Source organism: Ursus maritimus, unplaced genomic scaffold (assembly GCF_017311325.1).
Source record: "Ursus maritimus isolate PB19 unplaced genomic scaffold, ASM1731132v1 scaffold_18, whole genome shotgun sequence".
Lineage (NCBI taxonomy): Eukaryota > Metazoa > Chordata > Mammalia > Carnivora > Ursidae > Ursus > Ursus maritimus.
Window position 1 is genome coordinate 29434137 of NW_024424230.1, and position 18338 is coordinate 29452474.

General features: G+C 36.5%; 1 protein-coding gene across 1 annotated transcript in view; it reads left to right on the forward strand.

The window, feature by feature from the left end:
- The window catches only part of RIT2 (Ras like without CAAX 2), a 349576-nt gene that overhangs the window by 54734 nt on the left and 276504 nt on the right, over nt 1-18338 (forward strand). Inside the window, exon 2 of the mRNA XM_008691412.1 lies at nt 12933-12989. Within this exon, the coding sequence (XP_008689634.1) occupies nt 12933-12989 (57 nt within the window). The remainder of the gene's footprint in view (nt 1-12932; nt 12990-18338) is intronic.

Here is an 18338-nt window from a genome sequence, read left to right on the forward strand (position 1 = left end):
TAAAAATCATTCCAGAAGCAGACTTTTAAAACAAATCTTGGTATATAATAAGCTCCTGGCTTTAGACTTTGTCATAGTAGTTTCTTCCTTTTTTCTTCACATTTCACTTTTCTTCTCACATAAACTCCTCACTTCCCATTTCATAAATAAAATATATTTATTTAAATGGTTACTTTCTCAGGGTGCCTGGATGGCTCAGTTGGTTAAGCATTAGACTCTTGATTTCAGTTCAGGTCATGATCTCAGGCTTGTGAGATCCAGTCCCATGTCAGGCTCTGTGGTGGGTGTGGAGCCTGCTTGGGATTCTCTCTCCTTCTCCCATAGCTCCCCCTCACACTCCCCATCTCTCTCCCTCTCTAAATAAATAAATAAATGCTTATTTTCTCTTTATGTTTTTTCTAGAAATGTTAAAAATGTTTCTAAAGAAAAACTCAAGCATTACATTAAAATATAAATTAGAAATTTAGTTTTTGGTTGGGTTTTGTTGTTGGTTTTTTTTTTTTTTGGAAACATCACCAAAATTTTAATTTTAGCTATCCTGAGGGAAGAGTAGAGGGAGCACTCTTATAGAAATATACTAAAACTTTATTTATTAGACCAAGCATTTATTTTTAATTCCATAATTTGATATTACATGCGTTTGCGGTAGTGGTGAAGTCTACTTCTGGCAGCAGCTTCTGGGAAGAAAGTAAGATAGGAATGGGGAGAAACAGGCGTCTGTGGGAAGACAGACAAAGAGAGGGGAAAAGGAAAGATGAAAATGAGAAAGGAAAACACATCAGCACAATAGCCATGAATAGATGACATAGAGACACAAGCAAGAGAAGGTAGAAAAAAGGAAATGAGAAAGAAGAAAAACAGAGATCTGGAGTTATCGTTAGGTATCCTGACCAGGCAGGCTTCCCTATTGTTTTATCTTTAATTATAGGCTTTTAAAATGTTATTACTTGATGTATGAATAATCATAGTTCTTCTCACCAGCCTTTATTTAACGGGCACGGGTTTTACTCCAGATCTGTGGTACTCAACCATTTTGGTCTTAAAATCATTTCATTCACTTGACAGTTATTGCGGACCCCAAAAAACTTTTGAGTATATGGGTTATTTCTATTGCTATGTACCATATTATAAAGTAAAATTTTATAAAACTGAATCAATTAAACACTTATAATAATATTAATTTAAAAATATATTGCAAGAAAACAACATTTTATTTTATTTTATTTTTTTAAAGATTTTATTTATTTATTTGACAGAGAGAGAGACAGCCAGTGAGAGCGGGAACACAAGCAGGGGGAGTGGGAGAGGAAGAAGCAGGCTCTTAGCGGAGGAGCCTGATGTGGGGCTCGATCCCAGAACGCCGGGATCACGCCCTGAGCCGAAGGCAGCCGCTTAATGACTGAGCCACCCAGGGACCCCAAGAAAAAAACATTTTAAAAAATATTTTATTTATTTATTTGATAGAGAGAGAGCACAGAAGGAGAGTGAAAGGGAGAATCAGACTCCCTTCTGAGCAGAGAGTCCAATGTGGGGCTGAGATCATGGCCCGAGCTGGTCAGACACTTAACCAACTGAGTCACGCAGGTGCCCTAAGAAATAACATTTTATATCTGCATTTTCCAAAACAACAAAAGAATTTGAGAAGAATGACATGATTTTATGTATTTTAAAATCTCTGAAGATATCTAGCTGAAAAGACTGTTGGAGTCACCTGTCTGCTTCTCTGTTCAATACACTGCTGTATATTGTTTTGGTTGTTTATGAAAAAAATCCAGTTTCATACAGATCTGAAGGCGGAAGACATAGAACTCCATTAACCCTTGTGAAAAGCCTCTCAGATCCTCAGAGCTATTTGACTGCATTCTGAGAACCGCTGTCCTAGACAGAATGAGCACGATTCAGTTCTGTAAATGTGGACAGAGCCAGCACCTGTCTGTCCACCCACGCTGCGCTTTCAGTCTCCGGGTGGCCCAGACCCTGCCCCATCCGCTGTTGGAAAGCCCCTGAGGAAGCCCGGTTGCAGGCAGACTTCGTTCCAGAGTTGTGCTGGGGTGGAAGCATGTTTGTCATGGAGGCTGGATGAGTGCTGAATCCAGCCAGCGGATTTGTTCATGTCACCGTAACAAATCCAGTGTAAAGGACCAACTGGCAATATGTTGAGATTTAATAATGCAGTCACAATCTGCCCTAAACCGTGCATCCCCCTTAAATTTTATCTGGAGTCATAATTATGTAGACCTAATCCTAACCTCCATGTCATTTTCCATTTGAACAGATGTTGTACCAGGTCCAGCTCATTCTATGCTTTTGTAACTGTAAAATTGATTATTCTAGCTAAAATATAAGACTTTTGCATTAATCTGTTACTTTTCAGATTTCTGGCTTTGTTCCATCATTCCATTCTGTCAGGATTGCCCTAACCCTTCCTTCTGATACCTGGTCTGTTAGCCTTTACTTTTAGATTTATGTCATTTCATATATGTTGCAAAAAGAAGCATAAAGTTTAAAATACTGTATAAACCAAAAAATGTCCTTAAAAGTATATAGCATTATATGTTTAAAAAAAAGTGTAGTGTTATAAAGGTTATTACAGGAATGCCTGGGTGGCTCCGTCAGTTAGGCATCTGCCTTTGGCTCAAGTCATGATCTCAGGGTCCTGGAACTGAGCCTGCATTGGGCTCCCTGCTCAGTGGGGAGTCTGCTTGTCCCTCTGCCCCTCTCCCTGCTCATGTGCTCTCTCTTCTCTCTCTCTCAAATAAATAGACAAAATCTTAAAAAAATTAAGGTTATTACAATTTTTAGCGTGGATGATCTGGGTGAGGCCACAGAAAAAGTGTGCCTTTTACTCAGGGGACCACCCATCTTTACTTTCCAGAGCTTTTCTCTGTCTGAAGAGTCTATTGTGCCATGAAGGACTATAAAAACTGATAGAAACTAAAGATCTTTTAAGAAGAGAGTCCTGGAATCCAGAATCATTTAAGGCATTAGAAGGGAACTTGCAGTTAGGAAGAAGGGAGCTGTAATGGGGCAGGAGAAAATAATCCATGCACGCCAACGTCCTTCTGGTCAAGTAAGCAGCTGACGAGCATGGAGAGGAAAAATCCCTTCCTCTAGCCATCTTAGGTTCTTAAGCTGGGGCCCCATAAGTTGGACTGACAACAGAGTCACAAGAGAAAGTGTACAAATTTATTTCAGTTTTACATGACCCTGGAGTCTTCATAAGAAAATGAAGACCTGAAGAGGTGGGTAAGCCTAATTATGTTTGCAGGTTTGAGGAAGAGTGGAAAGTTATAAAAAATGCGATAGGACAAAAGGGTATGACCTAAGGGTAGTAAAGGGGGTGGGGGGATACCCAAGGCCAGTTTGTTCTACTTCTCTCTGCATCCCTCCTTCTTCAGAGATAGGACGCTCTTTTCCTCCAAGTATAGGAGGCCAGCCTTCACATGAAGGTCCTAGGACCTGCTTCATGGGAGACTGAGAATCTTTCCTACAACTACTGTTGCTCAGATTCCTTCACTTTAAAATAGTCAATATGCCAACATGCCATATTTTGGGGTAGCATGTCCTGAACTTCACTACTTAGCCTACGACCTTGTCTACAGAGTATTACAAAATTCCTAGAAATAAGATGGAAATTCATCAATAAAAGAAAAATTCTCAGAAAATATGCAAATATTATCGTACTATAAATCACAGGTGTTTTGTGCTTTGGGAATCTTTTTCCAAAGCTATGAAAGAAAAACCTTCAGCCCCAAGACATATGATGTCTATCAGTTACTAACATGATGAAATGCCAGGAAATGCTTTGACTGCAGGATCAAGGCGTCAAGACAGAGTAAATTCTTATTGTAGCAAACGATAAGAATATAAATCCAGATACAGACTAAATACTAATGTCTATTATAACTCCCATGACAAACCAAATACATTCTAATATCTGAGCACTTTAAGACTTTCTGGTTACTATCACCCATTCACATGAATCAGATTCCAATACTTGTCTCCATTAATTATTATACTCTAATAGTAGAGTTAGGGAGAAAGATATATTTACCTATTTGTTGGTACATGTGTGCAGGGCATTTGGTAGTATTTCATTTACCTAAAGTGATGAGGTTTATCCTAAGTGATAAAATACTTGGGAAATGATTGGTGAAAATGTCTATTTTTCTTCTTAGTTTCATTGAGTACAAAATAAACTGTCAGAATAGAGCAAAAAGGAATGACTGGTAATATTGAATTTTAATATCCATCACTTCTTTTTGTGTCCCATCAATCATCCTTGAAAATCAGTCAGTGAAGATAAATAGAATTTTTAATGTCCTGGAAAGCACCATTTCTCTCTGTTGGCAGAGAGTTTATGGGGAGAAGAAAAAAAACGGAAGTGAAAGGGAGTACTCCATGGAAGGGGAAACCCTCAGGGAGATGGAGACTGCAAGGGTTGCCTCTCCCATCCATCTCCCTGGCTTAGTGCCATTCCCCCAACCAAATGGTGACCTCTTCTCTCCTCTCCTCTCCTCTCCTCTCCTCTCCTCTCCTCTCCTCTCCTCTCTTCTCCTCTTTTCTCCTCCCCTCCCCGCCCGTCTCCCCTCCCTTCTCCCCTCTGTTCTCTTCTCTTCTTTTCTCTTCAGTAGGCTCCATGTCCATCATGGAGCCCAATGTGGGGCTTGAACTCACGACGCTGAAATCAAGACCTGAGCTGAGATCAAGAGTCAGATGCTCACACAACTGAGCCACCCAGGAGCCCCCAAATGGTGCCATTTTCTAATCTACCACTTAACCTCCAGATCTCATCCCTTCCTTCTCAACCATCCTTATCCTGTATCCACAAATGTGTGGGCACAGGGAAATATACCAGACCTGCAACAAATGTTTTATAACTGAATGAAAAATTACATTCTCAGATTACCTGTCCACATTTGAACCATGATGGTTCTATTCTAAGAAAATAATTATTGGTGGAGAAAATCCAGATCTTGCAGGCATAGGTTTGGCATCTGTCCGGGTTACTGGGTTTCCTGCATCTTTATATAAATACATTGAATTATACTTTTGATTTAGAAGCACTAAACTCCCATTGCTGAATTCCTCTCTCTAAATGTTGACTTTGTAAAAATTTAGAAACTTTAGTAGCCCTAGAGAGAACAGGAAAATCCCATTCATGTTAGGGTTGTATGAATTAGTGAAAAGGAACAGTGGCATCAGAGTGGAGATGATCGCTCCCACCTAATTTCTGAGTCAGTATTCTTTACGGTCTACCCAACAGTTTAAACTCTTCAGTATTAAAAGCCTCAAAGAAGTAAGGAGGAATCTTTGCCAAACTGTAAGGATGTCTTTGCCAAACTCCATAAAGACCCTCTTATATCTCTATTGTTACTACTTCCCTATTACCTTGACTTTAAAGGGATCCTATTATTCCTCTTTGGGAGCATTCCAGGTTGAAAGCCACCTCCTCTCGTTCAAGTACTCAACAGGGTGGCCTGCCCTCCTTGGGGAACACCCTGTGCTGCAGCTTCTCATGACACTTTGACTCCATGAGTTTTAGAAAATGTTTGTACCCGGGAGTGCTGGTAGAAAAATAAGAGAACTATCAACCATTTTCACCTGAGTTTAACTGTAAGTCAGCAGATAATTTTAGACTTATTCACTTATTTATTCATTCAAAAATGTAAGTTTTTCTCACATATCCATGCTATTATTCAGCAAATGGCCCACTCATGAGAGAGCTCACGTTTTCAGTTAAGAGAAAGGAATTAGGGACATCTTGGTGGCTCAGTCGGAAAAGTAACGCTTCTTGATTTCAGTTCAGGTCATGATCTCAGGGTGGGGAGAACAAGCCTTGCATGGAGCTCTGAGCTGTGCATGGGTCTGCTTGAGATTCACTCTCACTCCCTCGCCTTCTGCCCCTCCCCCACCCCTCTCTCTCAAAAAAAAAAAAAAAGAGAGAGAGAGAAAGAGAGAGAGGAATTAATAAGAAGCAATTAGCACAGTAGAAAGTGAGTCCTATGGCCCAACGGACTTTGTTCTGTGATAGATCTGTGACCCTGATCAAGTTAATGCATAGATTTTATTTTTTATTTTTTTAATGATTTTTTATTATATTATGTTAGTCACCATACAGTACATCCCTGGTTTCCGATGTAAGGCTCGATGATTCATTAGTTGTGTATAACACCCAGTGAATGCATAGATTTTAAAACATTTTTGTTACATTATTCCTTAAAGGAGTTTTGAAAGATTAGGTACCCAACTTGTACACTTTCTGTTTTAAGATTTTATCTATTTACTTACGTACTTACTTATTTACTTACTTATTTGGAGTGCAGAGCTGGACACGGGGCTCCATCTTATAACCCTGAGGCCATACCTGAGCCAAAATCAAGAGGTGGATGCTTAACCAGCTAAGCCACCCGGATGCCCTCAACTTGTACACTTTTAGATTATTATCTAAAAATTTCATCCTAAATTGAAATTGTTTTAAAGGATTTAATTCTTAGCTTATTTTAAATAATGATGTTGTAAGTAATGATATATTTCTTATAAATATATCCATTGAGGCATAAAAGACATACTCTTCTTTTAAAAACTACATGAACAAGTTCTCTAATAGTGAAAACTGTGACATCGTTCCTATTCTTCCTGGAAATTATATATACACCAAATTTTTTCCCACATAAACTCATCCTAATGTAATATATCTTTATATTTTAGCAATGATCCTATAATAATTTTACTTTTTCTATAGTAGTAGTTGTCACCATCTAACAGACTATTGATGTATATGCAAATGTGTGCCATTTTTATTTTTGTCTCCCTCTCCAATTCCCCACCTTCTAGAATGTAAGCCCCTAAAGGGCAGGGGTCCATTTTCCTCAATGCTGTGTCGGAAGCACCTAAAGGCATCGTGTGGCACATTATATAAAGCAGTGTCTGGCACATGATAAATATTTTTGAATAGAATAAATGAATGAATATCAGGAAGGGAGCCTAGGGAGTTCTAGAGAGGGGGAATGGGTTTTTATTTAAATTCATTGGTGAGAGAACACCTCCCAAAGGAGGTCACATGTGAATCATAATCCGAGACAGGCAAGCAAGCAGTTATCTGGGCGTAGAGCATTTCAGCAAAAGAAATAGCACCAGCAAAGACTTCTCTGGAAAGGGTCATGGCTGGAAATGTTTAAAAAACCCCGAAGAAGCCAGTATGGCTGGAACAGAATGACTAGATAGAAGACAGAATTAGAATAGAGAAAGCAGAACAGATTCTAAATGGATGAAGAACAAGTGATGGTAGTGAGAACAAGATGAAGAAATAGGTATTGTAGAATGCTTAATCTGGGCGCGTTTTTAAGTTCTTTCCTTCTTCCTCTTATTTTGCAGATAAGAAAAATGACATAGGGAGTTAAGTAATTTTATTAAGGTACCACAACAGACCAAGAGACAAATGGAAGTACAGTCTTAGGGACCAGATTCCCATCATCTTTCCCACTCAACTGACAGGCTTGAATAACCCAAAGGGAAAGCAATGACTTATCAACCTCTATCTCTGTGTAATTAGATTATATCATTCTCCAAAGTTTCAGTTCAGTACTTTTCATAAATATTAAACTCCTTTGGGGGTCGGGGAGCTGAGGAGAGTAATAATAAAGTAGTGTGATTTTATGCAATATTTTAATCTTTTGAAAAATTTGTAGAAAATTACTCCCTTCTTTCTATAAACTTCCTTTTTCATAAGTGTTAGTCTCTGCCTCTGGGCAAATACCACTGACATTCCAACCAAGGTGATATATAATATTGTCAGATTTTTCATGTAGGTAAATTTGATGGTTTAATACTGAATTATGCAAAACAAGAAGCAGTTGATTTAAATTTAACTTTAAAATGAAATAGTAAATTATTGGACTATCTGAATAATAACATGGAAATTTAAATAAAGAATATATGCATGAAAAAGAGGAGTCCAATCAAAATGGGTTTGTTTTTTAAAAAATGATTATATTTAATCTCTCACCACTGGTTTTGTATGAACACTGAAGATGCATTTGCCCATTATTTATTGTATGTATTTAATGAATATTTTATAAAGTCCAGGCAAGCACTATATTTACATAACATATGTTAATGGGATGGCCACTAGAAACGGAAAAGGGTCTTTGATACAAAATCCATCAGGTACTTCCTGATCTGTGGCTCGTTATTAAGTCAATGTCCATTTCAATGGGGGAGAGAGGAGAAGTATCTTGTTTGCTAACAAAGGTCATCCGCTAACTGTAATAATTTTACAAATCAAAAAGATAGAGTCCGCGTCCACCAAATATACTTTATTTCTATCCCTGATTATTTTGATGATGATTACAATGGATGACTCAACTTTTCTGATATTTAAATGTCTTTTCTACCTGTATGCACTCTGCTTTTTGTGTTCATAAAGCCAGTGAAAGACAGACTGACTTAGGAGAAGTGTTCATGTGCATGAGTGTGACAAACCTCCCATCACTATCTCCTGTCCCAGATTTTTCATTATGGCCACAGAGTTGAGCTGAAAAAAACAAAGCAAAACAAAACAACAACAACAAAAACTTTGCCCATCATTTCAGATATACCCCTATCTAGAGAATTAATTTTTAAATCTACAAAATTATACATAGATTCCCACCATATAGATTGCTTCAACTTATAAGAATTTAAACAGGTGGGGTTTTTTTGTAATAATTCCTTGAGCTGAAATTTCAAAAAAACTAACAAACCTCTCTCATTACTGAAAGACTAAATTTTTTTTTTGGTAAACCCTGAAAAACTTTCTGACTCTGTTGATGTAGCAGCTTTTCTCAAGTGTATGGAAAATGTGACATCGCTCCTCTTCAAAATTTTCCAAAATGACTCTTGTTATCTTTTACAGAACAGGAAAGCCACAAAGTAACTCTAGGAGAGTATTTGTGAAATTTATTTCTAGTAATATCTTGTCCTCCTTTCCTATTTCTTCCTGAATATACTGACTATGATTTGTTCATGACTGTCCGGTGGATTTTGTTAATTGATCCAGCAAACTGGGTCACACTCAAGTTTAGGAATTTTGTGTACTACTCCTCAAGGAATACTTAACAAAACAAACAAACAAAAATGCATAGTAAGAAATGGATATCTATGCTGAATATTAGGAATTCTGGAGAGGCAGATTTGAGGTTGGGGTCCTCAGATGCTCTTAAATCAGTTTTTATGGTTGTCTTCTTTTTAAGCAAAAGGCTGATATCTGAGATTTATGGTTATTTGCTAGGACAATATCTCTCAATATTGTGTATATGTGTGTTTAGGAATTTGTATTTTGGGAAGGAGACGTAGACCTTCATTTTGATTAGATACTTAAAAACCAATGAATTCAGATATTATAAAGTCAATACCATAAAATCTCTAAAGACAAAGGAGGAGCTATTATTGAGTTTCTGACAGAATGGCTCTTTGGCAAAACAAAGTAGAATCCCCAGATTTTAAGGATGTAAACCTGTATGTCATAAAATAAATAAAATTTAGTCTCCAGTACAATTGATAGATATTTAGCAGATGACTTATCTCCAACATTGAATTTGACATGTATTTAGGAGAGATTTTTCAAAAATTGTTTGTTTTACATATCATCTCCGCAAAGGGAACTGGCTCTTAGATATCCCATCAGGCATCCACTTTGTAAAACACAAAAGAAACTTTTACAAATCAATCTTTCTAAATTATCTTTTGAAGTTCTGGCACAAAGCTCAGCTGGCTCTCTCTTCTTTGGTTCTGTCTCAGTGGTAGGTCAGAGGATTTGAGAATTGAAGGGCTTTTTCAATTATACAATAAGCAGCAGGTTTCCATGAAAGCACAAACTCCATCATCTAAATATATGCTAGGTATAATTATAAATAAGTGTAAGAAGTAAATATTCGACTGGTTCATTTGTTTCTGAATACTGGTTTTGTGATTCTCAGGTGTTATATCATATATATCTATTAGCTCTTAAAATGCTTATATATTCTTCCTTAAATTTGTTCCAAACTTCTTCACCTTCAGGATTCTTTCCTAGGTTTATAGAAATTAACCTAGCCCCTAGTTATACACAGTGTTTTCTAATGCTGCTTGGGAACTTTGAGGACTATCATGTACTGGCTCCTGGTTGATGAAAAATTTAAATGTGTTGATGGAATAGTATGACATTTGGGTGAAGATATTATTAACATTGTTAAAGAAAAGCAGAGCTGGGCAGTAAAGTGGTAAAAATAGATTTTACTCAGGAAATATTGCAACAGGGGAAAGTGAACTCCCTCAGTCTAGAACTGGGCTCAATTCCAAATACAGGGACAAGTGGGAATGTATAGCCAAGGAACAAGTTGGGGGTCAGTAGATAGAAAATCACTGAAAGGGTAAGGAGGATTCTGGTTGAATAAACTTAATAGGATTCTTGCTGAAGGTAGGCCAAAGTAATCATGGGGGTTGGAGATGAGGAACTTGACCAGATACCAAGGGTGACCATACATCAAGTGTGGAGAATTCTCTCTAAACTGACTTAGTAGGATTCCTGCTAAAACTTGGCAAAGCAGAGATAAGCATGGATGCCTGAAGGTCATGGCCTGGTTTAGAAGGAGGCTTCAGAGGAGCCTGATGAAGGTTTGGTCAAGGAGAGCCTTTGTTAGTATGATAGAAAAATTAAGGAGAAGGTGAAGGCCATGCTGTGGGTGGATAAAGGCATGCTCATGGGTGGAAAGTCCTTCTTTCCGTAAATCTGAGAACACAGCACAGCTATTTGGGCAGTGGTGGAAGTCAAGCCTGAAGAGATATGATGGGCCCAGGAAGGACCACATTACTCTTCATCCTAATAGTTGCTGATATATGAATAATCAGATTTTTTTAAAAAGATGATTCTGGTGTCATTGTGAAAGTTAAGGGAAGGTAAAGGAAATAGCTACAAAGGAATCAATTTTGAGTCTATGGCAATAAGGATTTAAAATATAAGATCCTAAACTAGAGTAATTTCAGAAAGAATAAAGACATATTTGAAAGATATTTTGGAGGTAAATGAAAATTCATGGAGACTAGTTGGAAGATATGAGAGGGGGACTGTCCAAAAACATCTTCAAGACTTTAGCCTAGATGACCGATTATCATAAGACGGGTGATGAGGCTCTTGTCACATAGCGAATAGGTGTGTATCTCTTTGTCTTGAGTAGAGCAGAGAATCTCGTTTTAGTTCTAAAGTTACCAAGTCTGAGCTATCTTTGAAATTTAGTTGATTGACTAGCCACATCAAGTGTTCATGGGAAGGCCAGGCCTCCAACCTCTGTACTCTAGCTGGGAGTAAACCAGCCAGGCAGTAAGAGACAGAGGACAATGCTCTTTTTAAAACACAAGAAAAACATTTTCCAAATTCTCCTTGATATCTACTTAATTAACATGTTGTTTTCAGTTTGTTTACCTGAAATATTCTAAGTCCTAAAGCCCTCACTAAGAAATGTTAATTTGCATTTCAAAAATTTGCCCTAAATTGTCAAATTGAGTAATACTTTCATATGGAGACCTCCTTTGTCAATGCAAAGACAGGAAGTAAACACTATCAAAGTGTAAACAGAAATTCTCTTTCACTGGGTCAGTTTCTGTTTCTTTGCATTTCTCAGCAGGGTTAGACTAGTGCCTTGTACAGGTTTGTTGAATTTAACTGTCTTCCCTGTTTCAAACATTTGCTGAAGCATGAACACATTGTTAAAGGAAACCAGAGCTGGACAGTAAAAAGGTAAAAATAGATTTTATTCGGGAACTATTGCAATAAGGCAAAAGAGAATTCATTATAGAACTGTACTCAACTGTGAATACAGTGAGGAAAAGGGGAGATTTATAGGCAAGGAGTGGGGACAGGCTTTGGGGGATGGAAAATTACCAACAGGAGCCATCAGAAGTAAGGGGATTCTTGCCGAACAGATTTAAAGGATTCTTGCTGAAGGCAGGCCAGGGGGATCCAATGCCAAGGTGGGAGTTTCTCACCGACCTGATTTGGCAGGATTCTTGCTACCACTGGGCTATGTGGGTCTAGCAAGGGCAGAGACCTAGCTCAGGGTTTGGTTGAGAGGAAGACTCAGGAGAGGCTAACTAAAGTTTGATCAGGGAGTCTTTGTCTCTTACACACACACACACACACACACACACACACACACACAGGGAAGGGGGAAAAGGAAGAGAACTACTATGTACAAATTCTTACTCCAAGTTTTGTTGCTTTACTTCAGCATTCCACTTGTCTCCTAATAATGGACATTCATATGAAGAAACCATAATAGAAACATTATAAATGTTTTATAAAATTATTGATTTGAAAAGAATGCGGAGAATTTGGAGGATATACCCCCAAAAAGTAATGAAAATTAATAAAAGGACCTAATAGCATGGGTCAGGCAAAATAAAAGTGGCAAATAATTTTAACTAAAAAGCTGGCTAAGAGTAAAACTCATATAATCATGTACCTTTATAAATAATAGAGACCTCAGAGATTATCTCCTTATTTCAAAGATGAGGAGGGTAAGTCCCAGAATACGTATAGGACCTTGCGTGAAAAGATCTTCCCAACCAATACCAAGTGTTACACCGAAGCAAGCCAAGAAGGATCCTATAGATACTTTATATTCTCTTTATGTCTAGAACCTTCTTATTTTTACAACAATGCAATTTTTATTAAAATACACTGAAAATTTTGACATATTTATTCCAGACAAGTATCTGGCATTATTTTCCTTCTAGATAACATTTTTTCTCCTCTAGAACTTTCTCTATCATTTGGTGGTTCATGTTGCATAATTAAATTAGTCACTCAGAGAAATAAGTCACTAGATCTTATTAAAAGACTGATGAACTACATTGGAGAATAACTAATTGGTGAATCAGTGAATTTTTATTAAATTGAATTTATTTTTTTTCAGCAATGACAATGCAGTTTATTAGTCATCAGTTCCCTGATTATCATGACCCCACTATTGGTAAGTATAAGCCTCTTTTTCTCCTTTAGCCCAAATAAAGAAACTCTGAATAAGTGGCTGACAAATACTGTTGATGTCTATGGAGAATAAGAAATATATTTTACCATGACCCAGTAAACATGCACATAAATATAGAATATATAAGCCACCATAATACAAGCTTCAAGAAACAATATTTGTCCTTACTTCTTGTTGTGCTTTCTCATATTTTCCATTCTACTCTATTTCTTCCTGATAAATGATGGTTGGAATACATTAAGTTGATTTCAGGATCCACTAATGGCTATCTACCTGCGTTTGAAAAGCTCTGCTCTGGATAATATAACTGATGTGATTGTATGTTTATTTGGTCATTTGTTCATTTAGTGTCTGAATCCAGTGTCTGGATCTTCTATTGCAGAATTAGTTAACCATGTTAATGGTGCATTTGGAAAAGACATTAGATATAGATGTAATTTTGTTCACCATTCTCATCTGGTAGATGAGGAAACTAAGATCCAAAGAGTCAAAATATTGTTAGAGCCAAAAATCCAGCCATGTTTCATTCTTCCTATCTGATTTTCTTTTTACTGTATTAAATGCAAAAACACTGCAATTGGGAACAAGTTTCCTTCCTCTGTCAAAGCAGAAAAGATGTCTTTAACACTGTCTTTACTCTTGCAAGGAGCTACTCCAAAGGACCAGTTGGAAATTCCCAGAATCTGCTATAGCACTCTTTGTCTAGAAACAAATTAGCGTTGAGGGAAACACATAGTTCTGGACCCCTCATGGTTGCCTGGTTGCCTGGACTGTGAGAAATTTTGACTATACACCTCATCCCTTACACTCTGTTCCCTTTGTCTGAGTATCTCCTACCATTACTTGCAACGGGTATGATCCCCTAATTCTTATTTTGCTCATCAGGCAATTTTAATTCAATGTTCTCCTGTGCATATAAAATGTTATCCTATATGGAATAGGATATTTGCCTGAGTACTTATGCTGAAATGAGTACAAAATGTCCCACAATTCAGCAAGACTTCTTCATTAGTTGAGCAGATTAGTAAGATTGCAGTGCAAGAAATGTATGCATTGTTAATCAGAAAGCACTTCCTCAAGAAGTTGAGTTTTGTTTCTGAAGAGAGAATAATCACTTTGTAAAGATTTAGAAGCAATCATCTAAATCCATTTTCCAAATATCTTGCTTCTGGAATGCTGGTGACTTTGCATAACCCACTATGAATTACAGAAGAGGAGAAATCTCTAGGGAAAAGCTCTGAATCTTTTATCTTGTTGGAAAATTCAACGGTACAATATATCATTTATGATATCACAAATTCACTCTGTTGTTCATTACTTTTCATCATCGTTTAAGCTTTATATGGGTTTGTGTTTGAAAAACGACCTTAGCTCGCCAGCCTCTCCCACCTAATGGCTTAAATAGGGCATTTTATGTGAATAAATTATAAATGGCTCTTTCAAGAGGAAGAAATGAGAAGAATATGATGACGATTTCTTTAGATTTCCATGAAGTACATCCATCATTTGAAATTAAGCTAACTGGACATTCTGTACTAACAAACAGCTAAAATCGTACCTTTTTCTGGCTATAAATAAAATAGCTTTAGAGGAAGAAGTTTGAAAGTGGAGACACAGAGCACTTTATTATTATCAATTTGATTTTCCCATCATTTCATTTCTTGTCTTCTCTAATGAAAATATTGGTTAATAATTTTCCATTGGTATCCTGTTTGAGGAAGGTAAAAGTCTCAATAATTTATTTTTCATCTGCTCAAGCTATGTAACTATAACTCAGTCTGGCTGATTTAATGACCCCTCAAGAGGAAATTCGTATTACTACATTTTGAAAATCATACAAATTAGAGAAGAATATGCCTCTCGAGGATATTTATTTCACAATTTATATAAGAAATGAGTATTTTTTCAATTCTGTGCAGATTTGTTTGTCATCCTACTGACTGAAGTTTTTGAAGAGTTTTTCTCTGAAATGTTTGAAGGATTTGCATGGTTTTATTTTCTTCCTTATGTTCATCTTACAATTATTTTCCTTTCAAATCTACACCAATTCTGAAAGTTTAGATTCCTTTTATTACTGACAAGAATTAGGGATATCATCTGATACCAATGAATGTCCTACCCAAAGGAGTCATTGCTTTCCTTATTAACTAACATTTTCAATGTCACTAACCAATGGGCCTAGCATCCAATCCACAGAAGATACCTATGAGAGGGTTATCGAAAGGTATTGAATCTACTCTTTCATGAGAAGACCTCACTCAAAAATTAAATTAAGTTCCTTAATTTAATTTAATTAGGTGCCAAATATGGATAAATTGAAGCTTTAATTTAATCTTTAAAATGAGTATCTCCAAGCATTAGACATTAAGTATGGTTTGATTTTTCCATAGTAAAGTAATTATGGAATAATAAGAAGAAACGTTTTGACCAAAGTCCTGATGTTCAACCCTTTGTAATAAACACACATGCTACTTTTTAATTAGCAGTAAATCATTAGAGATAACCATTGCATGTAATTCAATCGGCAAAAAAGGTAAATGCCTACTCTTTGCCAAGCAATCTGCTTGTCCTCTAGAAAGAAAAGATTAATATAGCACAGTTCAAGCTCTTAAGGAATTTTCAACTCAAGAAGAATTCAGACAAATACACAAACATTTATGCTACCTATGATGTCAGTTATTACTGTAAAAAAGAAAGTGCTGGGGGTTTTGAAAGGATGGAGAAGGAGTTCAGTAACACTCTCTTAAAGATACATTCACTGTGATTTTGGATCACAGTTTCCAAATATTTTAAAAGCCCTCCTGGCTTTCCTACTGTCCATTCTAAAATTCAGGATCCTTTAAGGAGACTTTTTAGAAAAGTTTGGATTTCTCAAAGACCTGGGATATTTGAGAAAATGACCTAGGATGGTTTGTTTTGCCATGTCATTTAAATTTTATTGTAACTTGCTCAAAATTAAAAATCTTATTGTATATAATTTAAATTTAATATCAATTAGATATCAAGTTGATTTTTTTTCTGAAATAAAATATGGTGCTCCTTTCCTTAAAACCCACAATGTAAATATCAGGGTCTCATTTGTGGACTGTGTATTTAGTCCAAATTATTTATTGATATCTTTACATGTTGAGAATTGTTTCTGTTCATGCTTTTATTGATAATCAAATGAAGGCAAACATATAAGCGGAAAAAACCAGGTAAATTCACTTGGCAAATTATACAGATGGAAACAAGATATAGTATCAAATAGATTTCTCCAAATAAGACATTTGATACTAGATGGAAAATTCTAAACCATGAAGGATTTGTGCTCCCTCTCAGTTACAGGGTATCATAACTTTGATCAAGTTATATACATAATTAGTAATTATTCCTCACTGTCCTCAAAGACTATTGTTTTGGCCTCCTTTCTCTGCAAGCCTGTAAAATTTTTATCATATATATATTTAGCACCTATTATGTGCCAGGTACCATGGTATACATGGATATATATAGAGAAAAACACAAGCTGTGCTTCCAAAGCACTCCCAGTTAGGTGGAGAAGATAAATCAGCAAACAAGATCATGCAATGAGTTCTTGAGATAGAAAACCACAAGGTGCAGAAGAAGAACAATGTGGGAACATCTCACCTGACCTGCAGGGGCACAAATACATGTAGAGCAACTCTTCTCCATACTGAGTTTTGAAGAGTGCACAGGAGTTAGGCAAGTGAAGAGGAAGAAAGAGTAAATATTCCCAGAAGAACAAAAAAATACAGGCGCCCAAGCAAGACAGTACAAAATGTGACTGAGATGGGGCATGTCTGGAACCAGAAGTCCTAAAGATGAAATAAATGATACAATGTGCAGAGTGGCAAGAGGGAAGTAAAGATTCCTCAGGGGTCAGGTCTTTAAAGACATTGTAGGACTGACTAAAGGTTTAAATATCTACAGTCTGGTACTTTTACCTGAGATAAAAATAAATATTATTGACAGGCCACTGAACTTTTACATGTAGATACCTCCAAGGAAGATAAAATTAAGCATGCCCCAACTTTAGCTAGTAACTCGTTATCCTTAGTAGACTTTTACTTCTTTCAGGATTATTTATCATGGTAAGCCTCTTCATCCACCAGGATCTCATGCCAAAAACCCAGCAGGAATCCTGGATACCTATCTCAGCTTACCTACATTAATCATTCACTGAGCTCTATTGTTGCTACCTCCTAAAAATATCTTGAACCTGAACCCATCTCTCCATAACTTCTGTTGCCTTCTTATTCCAAGCTACACCCCATCTCCAATTTAGACTAGCTCTTCCAGTTGTTTTTTTACACAGAATCCAGAAATATCTTTAAAAACACAAATTTGCTCTTCTTAATAGTTCCCAGTGTTGTTAATTATGATTGGGATGAAGAATAAAATTCTAAGCATAAGACTTGGTCTTGCTACTCTTGCTTACAGACTTGTCACGCTCCATCCCCTTTTGGGCTTCAATCACACCTACCTTATTTTAAATTAACAAACTTCCCAAGCCCCTTTCCACCTTGGAACATTTATGCATATATTTTAACCCTGAATGCTCTTGAGCTCTCCACTCTCCATTTTTGCCTGGGTAAGTCATACATTGGTCAAGTTTCAGCTTAAATATTGCTTCCTCAAGAGAGCCCCCTTTGGTTACCCCAAATAAAATATATTCATTCAGAACCTTGGCTATCACCTTAATATTATTTATCGATATATAATAAAATAACTTTTTAAATTATTTGTTTAATTAAGGTGTCCTAAGGATAGGAACTTCAATATTAATCACTAGTGTTTCCTCAGATGTTAGTTGAATGCCAGACATATAGTAGATGCTCAATAAATATTTGTTGAATAAAAAATGGATGAATGAATACATTTCTAGAAAACGATCAATCACTTTTACATTTTGCTACAGTTAACTTTAGAGTTCTAGGGAGCAATTAGACTAATAATTAGTCAAAAGTGTGTTAGTGTCTTTACTAGGAATTCCCTATGTATGTTAATAGCTATTTCTTGACCTAAAATAGTTACCAGAAGAAAATTTCTTTGAAAAATTAAAAGCGCTATGCTGTTAATTATTATTTCTTCTGTTTTCTCTTTTTATTCCTTCTCCTCTTCTTCTCCATTCACTGTTAATTTTTTAACACATATTTGTTGGGTAGCTACCATGATTTGGGCATTGTACAAGGCATGTGAATGAATGGTGTGCAAAAATAAGCAGCAATGCATTCCTCATTGAGCTTCCCTGCCTAATTTTATTTCATTATCTGTAAGAGTCGATCATATCTCTTTATCCAGAGTCAAATTATCCTTTTTTTCCTCATT